The sequence below is a fragment of the Chiloscyllium plagiosum genome, unplaced genomic scaffold, assembly GCF_037043375.1.
Source record: "Chiloscyllium plagiosum isolate Xiang-an unplaced genomic scaffold, Cpla_swu_hap1 HiC_scaffold_4, whole genome shotgun sequence".
NCBI lineage: Eukaryota > Metazoa > Chordata > Chondrichthyes > Orectolobiformes > Hemiscylliidae > Chiloscyllium > Chiloscyllium plagiosum.
In genome coordinates, this window is record NW_028270142.1 from 101,437,104 (window position 1) to 101,453,687 (window position 16,584).

The following is a 16,584-nucleotide window of genomic DNA, read 5'->3' on the forward strand; positions in this document are numbered from 1 at the left end:
TGATCTTACTGAAACATACAAGATCTTGAGAAGACTAAGTAGGGTGGATGTTGACAATGTTTCTCCTAATCGGAAGGACTAGAACCAGGGGACACAGATTAAAAACAGTTTCCCATTTAAGATGAAGATGAATAGTTTATTTTCCTCTCTCTGTCTGAGTTACAAAACCGTAGAAAGAATCAGAGGAAGGCTCACTAATATTTTTTTTTAAGGCTGGAAGAAAGATTCTTGATTGACAAAGGGGACAAAAGGAAAATGAGTTATGCAAGAAAGCAGAAGTTACAAACAAATCAGGTATTTGGGGCTAAATAGCCCTTCCCACTCTTAATGTCTTTGTTTGTGTTTTATTTTAAATTCTACACCAACATTTATTAGCCATGGCTAATAGCTCTCAAGAAAGGTGGTACTGAGTTGCCTTCTTGTACCATTACAGTATTTGGAGTGTAGAGTGCTGTTTGGAAGCCCCAAGTTTTGACTCTGGACAATACTGGGGAACCTCGATTATCCAAACAAGATGGGCAGGCACTATTTCGTTCGGATAATCAATAATTCGGTTAATCAATTAAATACCTTTCCTCCGGGGCTCGGAGTTTTTAAAAGTCTGCTTCCAGTTCAGGAGACTACAACAGCACACAGCGCGCGCACCTCCCCCCCACCCCCCCCACCCCCCAACACCACCCCACCACTCCCAACCCCATCCAACTCCGCCACCTGCCCCTCCCCGCCCAACACCACCCCAACCCTATCCAACAGCGCCCCCTGACCCCAACACTGTCCCCAACACCGCCCCCTGCCCCAACCTCATCCAACACCACCCCTGACCCCAACACTGTTCCCCCAACCCTAACTCTGTCCCTAACCCCATCCAATACCACCCCCAGACCCCAACACTGCCCCCTGTCCCAACCCCATCCAACACCGCCCCCCTGACCCCAACACCGCCCCCGCCCCAACCCCATCCAACATCGCCCCCTGACCCCAACACCGCCCCCGCCCCAACCCCATCCAACACGGCCCCCGCCCCAACCCCATCCAACACTGTCCCCCCGACCCCAACACCGCCCCCGTCCCCAACCCCATCCAACACCGACCCCTGACCCCACCGCACACGTCCCCAACCCCATCCAACACCGCCCCCGACCCCACCCGCCCCCAACCCCATCCAACACTGCCCGAGCCCAAACCCATCCAACACCGCCACCTGACACGTGCACCCCTCGTCTGCCCCCCCACTCCGCGCAGCCACCCCACGCGTACACACACATACACCCCCACCCCCGTCCACCCCTGCCCCCTCTCCGGGGCAGCTGGACTGTACACCAGCATCAAGACTGCTGCTGCTGCCTTTGTCGGGTAGGTCTCCAAGTAGCGTGCGCATGCGTGCACACAGCCACAGCCACACACACAACATTTTACTGCAACGTTTTGACAGTTTGCCCTGTACAGGACAATGTTGGAGAAATTATCTGGGGAAGAGGGGGGGTTTTAGGGTGCACCCTTCTATAAAACTTCAGGGTAAGTGTGGGAAGAGAGAGAGGGCGGGAGGTCAGTCATTTGGAGACAGTGCCTGTTTAATCACTGTAAACAAGAGATGCGATCACTGTTGGAAACATGTCTTTGATGTAATGTTTCTATTGGGAACTCGAGATCTCCTTCAGATAGTCCGATTTTCGGATAACTGATATTCGGATAATCGAAGTTCCTCTGTAAAGGCATGGTGATTAGTTCCAAGTAAGAATGGCATGTAATGTCATCTCTCTGCCACTCTGTCTTTCTCAGCAGTAGAGGTCATGGATTTGGAAAGTACTATTGAAGTAGGCCTGGTGAGCTGCTTCATTGCCTTTTGTAGACTGTTACCATCATCTGTTTATGGTGAAAAGTTCACAAATTGATAATTAACAGTTTTTTTTAAGAAAGCAAAATGTATTTGAAAATCCTGTTTTTTAAAGTTTGCTTTAAGTTTAAAGCCTACCTTTACTCCTATTAATAATTAGTGTAATCTAAACATATTTAAGACAAATACAGAAAGCAAAATTGCTGGAGAAACTCAGGAAACTGTGGAGAGAGAGAGAGCAGAGTTCTGAAGAAGGGTCACCAGATTCAAAATGTTAATTCTGCTTTCTCTCCACAGATGCTACCCAGTTTCTCCAGCAATTTCTGATGTTGTTCCAGATTTCCAGCATCTGTAGATCTGTGTTATACATTTAAAACTAAGTTTATTTGTGTTTCCCCCTCTCGAGACTTTGACATTTCTTCGATACAATTAGCTGCTTGGATAACTTGATGGCATCACTCCAGTTCCACAGCTGAACTCCTGGTTTAAAAAAAAGACTGCAATTTGCTGCAGAACCACTGTACAGAGATGGAAATTATATACTCAGAGAGATTACAAGGATGAGTGGCAAAGCAAAAATATCTCAGATTTATTTGCTTTGCCAACGACTGTACACTTGAACTGAATAACATCAAATGCTTTGGCATAACATTTTTGAGAGCACATTCCCAGTTTGTTTACATTTGTCCAGATTTGTCCTTGATTAAGAGTTACAGAACTTTTTTGTCTTACTACTGGGTGGCAAATTGGCCCCATTTATCGTTAAAAACATTTATTACACATTTGTTGCTCTCCAGACTTCAAGTACTACCTCCCTTTTCAATAAACCCTTGAATACTGCTGTCAGGCAGTCCTGCCAGGAAGTATTTGTACAGGAGGTAGAAATTTGGTGCAGCAGCAGGATATAAATGTAGTTAGCAAAGATGACAGCCAGAAAGAATAAATGAATAATATTAATTCAGGGAGCTGCAGGTGTACTTTCTCCTTACAGACACACAACAGAATGATTTTGTGGAAGGAGTTGGCAGTGTGCCACTTCCTTACTTTGCAACATAGGAGCTCATTCACTAACCTTATCAGAAGAACCAAGTATATTGCCTGGAATTCTTCCTAGCAGGTTTTTAAATGCACAGCCATTTATTATCCTTTCAAGTATCTGAAAAGTCAAAGTAAGATCTGACAGTGAAGAACAGAATGCCATTGAAATCCTCATCTTCCCAAACCTGTTGCCCAAGGTCTCTGGGGTTTCCTTCTAAATGGAATCTGTTTTGCCAATGATAACCATCTTGGAGAATCAAAGATACAGGTTAGGCATCACAGCATGCTCCTAATCTGTTCTCACTAATCAACAAACTTCAATCAATCAAATTACAGCACAATGTGAAACAACTAAAAGCACCAGGAACACTTACACACATCCCATCCGCAACTGCGAGATAACATGACGAGACTGCAACCACCTTCTGGCATGCCATTTTATGAAGATGTGGGTGTAATATACCTTTAAGACAGTAAAAGCTAGCAGTGACAGCACCTAGTGTTCTCAATAAGATACAATGCAACATGTGCTCCAGCTACTGGGGTAGCTGGTTGCCTGGAAACGACAGAACTTGATTGGAGTTTGGTATTTTTTCGGGGTATCATTTAAACTGATTGCCTTAATTCGAATCTGTTTTGTCATAGAGTCATAGAGATGTACAGCATGGACACAGACCCTTCGGTCCAACCTGTCCATGCCAACCAAATATGCCAACCCAATCTAGTCCCACCTGCGAACATCCGGCTGATATCTCTCCAAACCCTTCCTATTCATATACGCATCCAAATGTCTTTTAGATGTTGCAATTGAACCAGCCTCCTCCACTTCCTCTGGCAGCTCATTCCATACACATACCACCCTCTGTGTGAAAGAGTTGCCCCTTAGGTCTCTTTTATATCTTTCCCCTCTCACCCTAAACCTATGCCCTCTAGTTCTGGACTCCCCGATCCCAGGGAAAAGACTTTGTCTATTTACCCTATCCATGCCCCTCATAATTTTGTAAACCTCTATAAGGTCACCCCTCAGCCTCCGAAGCTCCAGGGAGAACAGCCCCAGCCTGTTCAGCCTCTCCCTGTAGCTCAAATCCTCCAACATCCTTGTAAATCTTTTCTGAACTCTTTCAAGTTTCACAACATCTTTCCTATAAGAAGGAGACCAGAACTGCATAGAAAAATAGATTTTAAAAAAACCAAGAAGCTGTCCCAAAAATCTGAAGCCTTCTGTCTTACACTAACCCTAGGAGCACTCCTAAAAAGAATGACGCCCTTCAACAGGAATTTAGAGAGTTAGATTGTAAATGAAAGAGGAAGACCACCAAGGAATGTAATCTCTGGATTACTTCTAGTGCTACGTGCTGCAAAGTTGAGAGATAGGAATGGAGGTGCTGGTGTCGGACTGGGGTGGGCAAAGGTGAAGGTCACACAACACCAGGTTGTGGTTTAGCAGGTCTGTGTGGAGATACTAGATTTCGGAGCGAGCCGATGAAGGAGTACTCCGAGGGTTGGTACTTCCAGGTGGATCCGTTGGACTGAGGCCTGGTGTTGTGAGACTTTAAACTAGAGATAGGAAGATAGGTCAGATGGACACGTGGCTGAAGGGATGGTGTAGGATAGAAGGCTTTAGATTTTTGGGACAGCTTCTTGGTTTTTTTTTTAATCTATTTTTCTGCACAGTTCTGGTCTCCTTCCTATCGGAAACATGTTGTGAAACTTGAAAGAGTTCAGAAAGATTTACAAGGATGTTGCCAGGATTGGAGGATTTGAGCTACAGGGAGAGGCTGAACAGACTGGGGCTGTTTTCCCTGGAGCAGAGTCTGAGTGATGACCTTATAGAGGTTTACAAAATTATGAGGGGCATGGATAGGATAAATAGACAAAGTCTTTTCCCTGGGGTGGGTGAGTCCAGAACTAGAGGGCATAGGTTTACGGTGAGAGGGGAAAGATACAAAAGAGACCTAAGGGACAACCTTTTTACGCAGAGGGCGGTACGTGCATGGAATGAGCTGCCAGAGGAAGTGGAGGAGGCTGGTTCAATTGCAACATTTAAAAGACATTTGGATGGGTATATGAATAGGAACGATTTGGAGGGATATCGGCCGGTTGCTGGCATGTGGAACTCGACTGGGCTGGGATATTTGGTCGGCATGGACGGATTGGAACAAAGCATCTGTTTCCGTGATGTACATCTCTATGATTCTATGACAAAACAGATTCGAATTAAGGCAATCAGTTTAAATGATACCCCCAAAAAATACCAAACTCCAATCAAGTATCGAATTGAGTATATTGATAATCTTAAAAGCCAATGACACAATCCGATGCTTTGGGCTACAAGACAAGGGAAAATTGAACAGTTGGGAGGAGAACTGCCACCAGACCAACAGTTGTAGACTGCCAGTCACAACTCTGAGAGGTGCCTGTCTAGAGAAGGAGTTTGCACAGAGAAAAACCTCAACACTGACCTGGGGAACAAATCGACAGACGAAGATAAAGAGAAGATTCGACCGCTGGCTGGTTTTAAGATTTGAATTTTCTGTAAATCTTAATTGGGAGTGTTATTGGACTAGTATTATAGAAGGCAAGGTAAAGGATAGGTTAGAGGAAGGAATTGTAAATAGCTGTTAGTTAATTATTCTGTTACACATTAAGAAATAAAGTAGTTAATTTTTACTTCAAATAGTTCTTGGCCACTCTAATGTTTACAGATTACTGCATGGTATAAATCTTTTCTGTGCTACTGGTTTTAAATTAAGCAGGAGGGTTTACCCCATGTCGTAACACCATCCCTTTCAGTTTGTAGCATCTGACTAACAACCCAGGAGGTACTCACTCAGATTGTAGATACATTTAGACATGAATTTAACACAATGTGCTGAAAAAATTGAGACTCTGACCCCCTAAGTTGTAAGACATACTCGCTCCCAAAACATGTAATAGCAGAGTGCAGTCAACACTACTTGAGTATCACATCACAATGTATCCACAATTAGTTTAAGAACAACAGAAAAACACAAATGGTTAAGTGTGAAATTTAAGCATTTGCTCTACAGGAAGTTTATTTTAGTGTCACTGTAAAAGAACACCATTCTAACCACTGCATGCAGTTTAACCATATTCAATGGCATTACTGTTACTGAATCCACCACTATCAACATCATTGGTCCATTGACCAAAAACTAGACTGGACTCACTATAAACACTAAATATCTTGGGTACAAGAGGAGGTCAGAGGCACAGAATCTGTAATGAGCAACTCATCCCCTCATTCTCCAAAGCCTATTCACCATCATTCTGAAGGACGGTCACTGAACCTGAACTGTTAACCCTACTTTTTTCTCCACCACTGCTACCAGACCTGAGTTTTTTCCAGCAATATTTCCACATTTCATTGTTTTGGTTTTTCCTATTCACCATTGTCAAGGCACAAGTCAGGAGTGTGTTGCAATACTGTCCACTTGCCTAGATGGGCAAGTACTCATTGAACACTCAGGAAGCTTGACATCATCCAGGTCCCTTGATTGTCACCATATCCACCGTCGTCAATATTTACTATAGGGGCAGTAGTGTGTACAATTTACAAAATGCACTGCCATAAATTACCCAAACTCATGTACATGCAATCACTACCATCTAGAAGGACAAGGCCAGCAGAAACAATGGAAACATTTGCAAATTCCCCTTCAAGCCACTCACCAACCGGACTCGGAAATTCCTTCAACGTTGCTGGATCAAATCCTGCAACTTCCTCCCTAAAGCACAGTGTCTCTACACTCCAAGACCTGATGAAGTTCAACAAGGCAGCTCGTCACCAGGTCCCCCCACGGTAAAAAGAATGGGCAATAATAGAAGCCAAGTCAGCAACAGTCACATCTCATGAACAATTTGTTTTTTAATTTTTAATAGCATGAACAATTTGATTGGTACTCACCCCTTCACTTCCAACACCCAAATCAAATGTCTCAAAAAACCTCAAGGGAATAGAAACTGAGTTATCAACTAGCCATCATAATTTACTCTTATAGATCCCAGTATTATTCTGGTGAACCTCTGCTGTTATTCCCGCCAAGACCAACTTTCATTTCCTGAGGTGTCGTTCCCAAAGTGAACGCAATACTCATATGGAGTTTGTACAATAGACACCACGATAGAGGTTAAAATTCTACTGAAGTGTAGTTATTTTTCATTGCTATACACACAAGTTTTGTAATTTGTTTACACATTCGAATTAATTCCTTTCCTCCTCCCCACTTCATTATTTCAGAAAGTCTTCAGTATAAGTTCCCAGGCAGTGGCAATATGAAAGATGTTGAACAGAAAAATGAAGAATCCAATGAACTGTACTGAAATACAGGATTCCCCAAGTCACCAACATATTTTTCAGAGTATCTGTATAGTGTACTTTTATCTTTGTGGCTACTTGCACTTCATTGTAGTTTTGCTACTCTGGAAATCAATGTGACATTCCAAGTTTGTGAGAAGATTTGTAGCACGGGTGCTCGTTGCTGTGGTTCTGTTTGCCGAGCTGGAAGTTTTTGTTGCAAACGTTTCGTCCCCTGTCTAGGTGACATCCTCAGTGCTTGGGAGCCTCCTGTGAAGCGCTTCTGTGGTGTTTCCTCCGGCATTTATAGTGGCCTGTCCCTGCCGCTTCCGGTTGTCAGTTTCAGCTGTCCGCTGTAGTGGCCGGTATATTGGGTCCAGGTCTATGTGTTTGTTGATGGAGTTTGTGGATGAGTGCCATGCTTCTAGGAATTCCCTGGCTGTTCTTTGTTTCGCTTGCCCTATAATGGTAGTGTTGTCCCAGTCAAAGTCATGTTGCTTGTCGTCTGCGTGTGTGGCTACTAGGGATAGCTGGTCGTGTCGTTTCGTGGCTAGTTGATGTTCGTGGATATCACGAACATCAACGAGCCACGAAACGACACGACCAGCTATCCCTAGTAGCCACACACGCAGACGACAAGCAACATGAATTTGACTGGGACAACACTACCATTATAGGGCAAGCGAAACAAAGAACAGCCAGGGAATTCCTAGAAGCATGGCACTCATCCACAAACTCCATCAACAAACACATCGACCTGGACCCAATATACCAGCCACTACAGCGGACAGCTGAAACTGACAACCGGAAGCGGCAGGGACAGGCCACTATAAATGCCGGAGGAAACGCCACAGAAGCGCTTCACAGGAGGCTCCCAAGCACTGAGGATGTCACCTAGACAGGGGACAAAACGTTTGCAACAAAAACTTCCAGCTCGGCGAACAGAACCACAGCATCAATGTGACATGGAACATCTAATGGCCTCCAAAACCTAATACATGCTGGAGACAAGTGCAAAAATGACAAGATAGATAAGCTTAGCAGCATTAACAGTAACATCCTTAGACTTGTGGGTTAGGGCATTATAAGTGCATAACCAAATACTTTTAAAATGTGATTAAGGTTTATGTTTCTAACATTTAACCTACTACATACTTGGTAAAGAAAAATCCTTTTCTTCCTCTATTCTCACCTGGAATTGTGGAAAATTCTGCCAGTGTATGTGTTCATTTTCTGTTTGTTCAGTTGTCCAGTACATTAACAACCCAATGGCCCTTTCACACTGAGGGGAGAGATGTTTTGCTAGCGGGGCTTAGCTATATTAACACCTTGGACAGGGTAAGTTGGCTCTAAAGGCTGGCGTGCTTAACAGATCTCAACCAAATTAGAGAGGGGTAGACATGGTGGTGGAACTCTTCCTTCCCTCTGCTGAAGATGATTAAACATTTGACATGTTATGGGGCTGGCTAGCTCAACAACAACAACAGATATACTAGTGTTGTAGGGCTGCCAACTCTAGTTGAAAGCATTCCTGAGGGCTTGACCATGTCATGTTTTGACCACATGACCTTTTTGAATGTTGCTGATTTACTGCCCCTTTCATGCTTGAGAATTTTTGACTTGCGGTTTCACAACATAAGAAATAAAGAGCTGGAATAGACCATTCAACTATTCAAGCCCACTACATCATTTCGATGAGAACCCAGCTCATGATCTATCATTTCCCTGCACCATCCCTGTATCCATTAAAGTTTGAAGAAATCATACTGACTCTGCATTCCAAGTGTCCTTTTATTGCACTCTATATTATGTTTTCTGGCATTCTTCCTATGTCTGATGTTAGATTCACTGGTCTGTTATTTCTCATTTTCTGTCTTTCTCCTTTTACATTTGACATCTTCCAATCTGCAGGAACCATTCACCAATACATCTACCATCTTTTCTAATTCACATCTTTAACTTTTGTGGAAAGTTGCAAGGATCAGTAAGCCACCAAGTGACATGTAAAGAGGAGAATGCGGAGGACTAAAGAAAAGAAATATAGCAAAAAAGGGAAAACACGTTATCCCTCTCTTTCTCTCTGAACCTGACCACCCACATTTCAATTTTCCCCTCTCCAGAACTCAAATATCATGCACACAGTTTCAGACAACCCATTCATGAAATCTGTGTGTGAAGGTTATCTTTTACCCAGCAGTCAGTGGCACAGAGCCCCCTCAGAGCTTTATAAGCAAAGAAAGTCCTCTGATCTATGCATGCTTAAGACACATGCATTGCAAAAATATATCTTTATATCACCACTCCTTATTGTTTCATACTTACCTTCCTGTCAAATGTTTTATTTTGGAAACATATTTGGAACATTGAAGGCTGTTCACAGTTTGGAAATCTAAGTGTTTGTCATTTCAATGGTAGTTTGTATGTGTGCAATGCAAGTTATTTGAGATTCACAGTGACTGTGCACATTTTTGGGCCATCGGCTTGTACAGTATTGCTGTAATGTCTAACTCAGGAAACTACCAAGAATAAAAACCAACAGAATTGTGGATGCTAGCTATCAAGTATAGTCCAATTTAGCGAATGTGAAAATATTCAAAATGCAGTATCAAGATGATCAGACCAGAAACCTTGCTTTAGATAATAAAGGGACATGTTGCATAGGTGAGAAGAACAGGACAGGCTTTGGGTGAAAATCCCTCAAGTCTGTTTTCTCACATGCTGTTAATTCCAGATGTGTTTTTTTTTGGTCCTGAGAGATTTAATGCCTGGAGGTCAGTCAGTTGGATGGAGTACAACCCAAAACAGTCCACAAAACTAGGTCAGGTCAATCCACAACCCTGACGGGAGGAGGGAAGAGGTCCTTGTTCCTAACTGTGATTGTTTTTACACTTGTGTACCTGTGGGGCAGCCAGGAGGTGGAAAAGAAGCAGGACTTCCATCCATCCTGGTCCAAAAGCAGTTCTGTGAAAGCACCTACCTACTGTGAAGTTGTACTTGCCACACGTCAACTACCAGGTTGACTGAAGCCCAAGAAACCAAACTAAATCAGAGTCTTGCAGATTTATTAACCAAACTGTCTCAGGATGACTGTTGTGAAACCAAAAAAAAAGAGACTGGATTCAGAATTTCTAGCAAGAATAAAATTATACACAATTTTGAAAAATGACATAGCTCAATAATGTCAGAACTCAGCAAGTTAGTGAACAAAATATTACCCCAATGATTCCAAATGGGCAGAAATGCAGCACTCACCTTTTCAATCATTAAAGCTAAATTCCATTACAAAAAAAAATTCACATAATTTTTCTAGTCAGCAAATAGCCATGGTCAGTGAGCAATGAAAATCATTCACATCCTTTCAACACATTGTTTTTTTTGTAAATTGATCTTTAGACATAGAAAGCAAATAATAATGGTTTGAGTAAAATGACTGTCGTTGATAAGAAATCAGATTCACATTTGCCATAAAATGATTTTAACTTACATTCTTTTGCAGTGTGGGCATTTTGCCAGAGTGTTGAACCTAACTTCCATCCACTGTAAATAAACAGAACAAAACCAGATCAGAGATTATTTTTCTATAACGTCTCCAAAGGTCACCTAGAGCTTTCCATTTCTCAAGCCTTAAATCTTCCTGTTCCTCCATTCCCTTTTAAGGGAAAATGCTTGATACTTTTTTTTTTAAAAATGCAGCATCATTCATTTGACTTGGGCATTCACAGAAATTTTCCCATGATATAGCAAAACTGGTTTCAGTGCCAATAAATGGAATAGTTCAACGTAATGACTCAGATTATGAATGGGTTGCAAGACTCAGACAGAAATGAACTGTTTTTGAAGATTTTCAGAGGTAGAGACCAAATACTGACCCTTGCTGGTGTCTGGCTGGCTGGCTCCACAATCTTAGCGGGAGGCAGCCTCTGGGAGCTGTGTCCAACCAAGGACGGTGCAGCAGAGCATGCAGCAGGGTGGGCTATCGGGACGGCCTGCAACACTGTCCTCTAAGCAGCCCCATTAGCAGACAGAAAAATGTTAACATATCTCCTGAAAATGAGGCAGATTTTATCAAAAAAGAAAACTTGCAAGTGACATGTAACAGTCCAACTCATCCTCTCTCTCACAAATGGAATGCCAGTACATTCATTTCCAAGTATTACTGCTGCCTGACAAATATTGGCAAACTGTGCTAAAAGTGTATCAGTAGTGGTGAGGAAGGGTAAAGGTGCTTTGGCTGCCTCCTGACTCCAGGGATCGGCCAGAGACTCGGGGATTCATTCACTCCCAGCAGCATTCCCAATTGGGTCCTAATTGATCCTTTTGGTACTACTCAGTTCCCACTGCTGCCAGGTAACTCCATTGCTCACTAGCCTAAAGTAAGATTGACCATGGATCGAAAACAAGGGGTTCTGACCCAGCCTACAACTATGAAACTTTACACAGCCCCAACACCACCAAAAGCAGCTGGCATTGTTGTTGTTAAAGAACTAAATCAAATCAAGGGAGTGCACCACAGATCACGTGCCTTTCTTACATGCAGTCAGGCTCTTATCTAAGATATTATCTCTAATCCTTAATCTGACACAGAGAAATCTGAATTTTGTTTCATAGAATCGGTCACAGAATGGCACAGCACAGAAGATCATTCATCCCCTTTGAAACAGTTCTTTAATTAGACATAATCCTCTTCTCTTTACTCAAAGCCCAAATATTCTCTCTCAAGTGTTCACCCAGCCACCTTTGAAAGCAGTCACCGAACTTATCTTCCCTGTCCCTTTCAGACAGTGCACTCAAAATCACCATGTACCAAGTACATTTTTTTTCATGTCATCTCCCTGCTCTTTTATCAATTATTTTTAAAATGTTCACTGGTTACTAATTCTTCAGCCAATGTAAACAGTTTCTCTAGCAAAACACTTCACAAATTTGAACACATCTAAATTCTCATCTGCTCCAATTTCTCTAGTCCTGCTGTACATTTTAAGTCTTTCATTCCCAGACACCATTACGATAAATCTCCTCTGTAACCTCTCCAAGAAGGTGGCATCCTTCAGTTTGGAAGATGCTAAAGCCTTCTCAACTTGTAGTACCATCTTCAAAGGTTTTATTTTTAAATACATCATTACCTCTCTAGATCATTGAATATTTGAAACACAGGAGGCAGCCATTCTCTCTGCCTTGCCCATGTTAGCTCTCCACAAGAACAACTCAGCTACTCAGACTTCCCTACAGCCCTGTACCTCTACAGTTAATTACCCAACATCCTCTTGAAAGCCACAAACAACTCTGCTCCTGCTACACACACAGGCAGTGCACTAAAGATCTTAATCACTGGTGGTAATAAAAAACTTTCCCAACATCGCCTTTGAGCTTTTGCCAATCACCTTACTTCTCAGCCATTCTGGCCTTGATAACAAATGCACAGTTTTTAGTCTATTCCTGTACCTCATTTAAAACTGCTCCATTCTTTTCAAATTGTCTCTCATTCTTCCAAAATAATTCACTTCAGCTTTCCACATTAGGTTTAAATGTGCCATTGCCACTAGTTTATCTACACCATCCTTTTCAGTGTCTTGTTAAAATAAACGTCTTTCCCCTTTCCTTAACCTATGCAGTTAGTTTTTTGTTCATTTGAGAGAAGTGAACAACTTTCAAAATGTAGGCTCAAACTGAAATAATAAAAAGCCACAAAAGTAATCTTTCAGTCAAAAGACTGGCCATTAGACCAATGCCTGATAGTAGAACTGTTTTTAAAGGTTGTTCCATAGGTCAAACCAAGGATGTGCAAGTTTTCTCATCTACAAAGCTCCAAGTGAGACCACTTTAAAAGTTTCCTGGAAAATGTAACTAAAATTTATTTTGTTGATTTACTATTTTCACAAACATACAGGTTTCATATTGCTTTCATGTTCATTTTTAGAATGACACAAAACTGTACAGACTGGCAAGGAAATGTTGAATTAACATTACCTACTCAAACAGAGATTCTCTCATACAGTCTGAGAACAGCAGTTGTGTGGGGATTCTGCATCTCTCCTTCCCACTATTTATCTTCTTGCATGCACTTCCTATGCCTGTGTTTATTGATACCTTTTGGTCAGGCATATTGATATAATGATTAGGTCCCTGATGAGTTTACTTAATGTTCAGTTCAAAAAGGAACAATTTCTTCATACTTGCAGTAAATCAGATCCATTGGGGCTGGGATAGCTTCCCATGGTGCACTTTTGCAGATGGCTGAAGAGACAGCTTCACCACACAGAAAACAAAGAAGGCTCACATTGTTCACAAGCAACAGGTCATTTGTGAAAAGTACCTAACCAATCACCAGATATCGAGGTCACATTAACATTGAGAATTTGATTGCTGATCTAACAAGGAAGTCACAAATCAAGACAAGCAGTAAGGATATAGAAGGAGGAAAAATGGCAAAAGAAAAGTTTCTGGAGTTTTCAAGCCAGATGATGGACTAAAGCTAACCTTCTGCGTTAAAGCAGCATATTCATGATTTTGTGACAGTAAATCAATAGTAGTCAAATTGACTGTACTATGTTATCTTTTATGCATGTTGTCTATTGCCTTATTTTTGACAAAGAACTTCCCAAAACAAACAATACCTTACCTAATAATGAACAGTATATAAGACAGTGTACATATTAAATATGACAGAGATTCCATCCAGATCACAATGTACTATCATAGCAGCTACAGGTTATGAAGTACTGTGTTAGACTGACCCAAATACAATGATGGACTGTTCAACCAAGGTTAATTCAAAGTCATCTTAATTCAAACCAACTGTTGTGAATTCCATGTGATGTATCACTGACAAAAAAAGCCTGCATGTGAACTGAAATAAGGCAAAGCAACAAGAAAATAGATGTGTTCTTGAAGATGTTATGTAAAAGGAAGTTTGTTTCTCAAAATAAAACTTCAAAAATCAGATGATTTGGACAAAAAAAAAAGGAAAATTAAAAGCATGCTTTGCAAAGGACTGAGTTTTGTGTAGAACACATGAGACAGAGGAAAAGTCAAGTCTGCTATCAAAGATGAAACACAAATGTAGAGAAAACACAATCAGTCCAATAATGAAGGAGTCTTATCACTGGTTAGTAACAGCCAGAGGGAGTAATAATTGATTGTGGGGCAATGTAACATGTACAAAGGCCAAAGTTTGATGAGCTTGTAGCCATCAAAAGCTTCAAATGTTCATTAACTAGCTGAATTGTTTCAAAAGAATGAATTTCAAATCTAACCAGTCGCAAAATACGGGGATTAAGACCGAGGTGACAGTTGGGCAGGGGTTTTGTTTAGGAAGTGGATAAACAACATTTATAATGTTGACAAAATCAACCATTTTTAAAATAAAATTAACTCCCTCCTAAAGCACAGGACTAGCTTTTCCTTGACTGATGGATTATAACTGATATCTGCACTGGCTCTGTGAATGAACAATTAATTCAGTGCCATTCTCCAGCCTTATCGCCATAACCCTGCACATTCTTACTTTTCAAATGACACTCCAATTCCCTTTCATTTATTTCAATTAAACCTGCCTCTGCTAGACACTCAGGCAGAGTATTTCAGACCTCAGCCACTTAATGAATATATCTTGACTGTGCCCAAAATAGGCTAAGATAAAAGGTAGGGAGGAGGGACTTGGGGGAGGGTCGTTGGAAATGCGATAGTTGGACCTGGGGTGTGCAGTGAGAGAGGGACTCACTGAAATCCTTGTAGAGGAAGGAAGAGAGCTTCTTCAAGGAGGGCATCCTTGCAAGAAGATTCACAGTAGATTAAAATCTTCGAGGAGAAAGTGAGGACTGCAGATGCTGGAGATCAGAGCTGAAAATGTGTTGCTGGAAAAGCGCAGCAGGTCAGGCAGCATCCAAGGAACAGGAGAATCGACGTTTCGGGCATAAGCCCTTCTTCAGGAATGAGGAAAGTGTTTCCACCGCCCCTCCCCCAAGTCCCTCCTCCTTTTATCTTAGCCTGCTGGACACACTTTCCTCCTTCCTGAAGAAGGGCTTATGCCCGAAACGTTGATTCTCCTGTTCCTTGGATGCTGCCTGACCTGCTGTGCTTTTCCAGCAACACATTTTCAGCTGTGTCCAAAATAGTACTACTTTTCTCAACTACAGTTTTATCAACCAACCTTTGCCTCCAATTTAACAAGTACAGATCTTACCCCCAGGTTATTATATGCTTCCTCTACACTATTCATTGTCCTTTCCTGTAGTCAGCCTAAACCTCATGATACAACGATCACAATTGCCTAAACATTCCCCTACCGACATTTGGCCCACCTGATTTTTAAAACTATGCCTTGCAAAGCCTGCTTTCTCACTGGATTGGAAACCTACTACTGTTAAGAGTTTTCTGAACACACTCCAGGCACTTTAGCTCCTCCAATTAGCTTAATGTCTGTTATCGGGAAAATATTAAAAGTATATCATAAAATTATGTAACAGCAGAGAATTTAAAAAATGAGCGAAAGTCAGCATGACTTCATGAAGGGAAAATCATGCCTGACAAATTAATAATTCAAATTCTTTAAGGCAGTAACAAGCATGGTACATGATGGGGAAGCAGTTAATGTAGCGTACTTAAGATTTTCAGAAGAAATGTAATAAGGCTACTTAATACAGTAAGATCCTGAAGAGTTGGAAATTGCACATCAGAATGGATGAAGGATCAGCTAACTAATCGAAAGCAGACAGCTGGATCAGAGGGCATTTTCAGGACGGGACCTGTAACTAGTTGTGTGCCACAGGGAGCAGTGCTGGGGCCACAATTATTTACAATATATGTTAATGACTCAGATGACAATGTGAATGTTCTATACCCAAATTTGCAGATGACACAAAAATAGGTGGAAAGGCAAGTGCTGAAGATGACACAGAGTCTGCAGAGGGATACAGATAGGTTATGAGTGTGTGGAGAAATTTGGCAGATAAAATATAATGTTGAAAAATCTAAGTTGATGCACTCTTTCAATATTCAGAAGCTGAATATTATTTAAATGGAGAAAGACTGCAGAAAGCTACAAAAGAGAAATTTGGAAGTCTTTGGCCTTGAATCAAAGTACCATCCAATTTCAGTGGGTAACAGGGAAGGCCTTTATTTCAAAAGAAATGGAGTGTAAAAGCAGGGTGGCTTTTCTATAGCTATACAAGATGAGAATACAGATGGAACACTGAACAGTTTTGGGACTCCACTATCCACAAAGATCATCCCTGATCAAATAACATTCAATTTCACTTGCTTGCAATCCCCCACCCCCCACCCATGAATATGAATTTCCTTACTGATGGAAAATTTATGACAGCCACAGATGCATTACCTTCAGAGAAGAAATTCCTCCTCATCTCATTCTTAAATGTATAACCTTTTGCCCTCT

General features: G+C 41.6%; 1 protein-coding gene across 1 annotated transcript in view; it reads right to left on the reverse strand.

Moving 5' to 3' along the window:
* The window catches only part of pip4p2 (phosphatidylinositol-4,5-bisphosphate 4-phosphatase 2), an 87,196-nt gene that overhangs the window by 29,247 nt on the left and 41,365 nt on the right, over positions 1–16,584 (reverse strand). Inside the window, exon 5 of the mRNA XM_043688103.2 lies at positions 10,675–10,727. Within this exon, the coding sequence (XP_043544038.1) occupies positions 10,675–10,727 (53 nt within the window). The remainder of the gene's footprint in view (positions 1–10,674; positions 10,728–16,584) is intronic.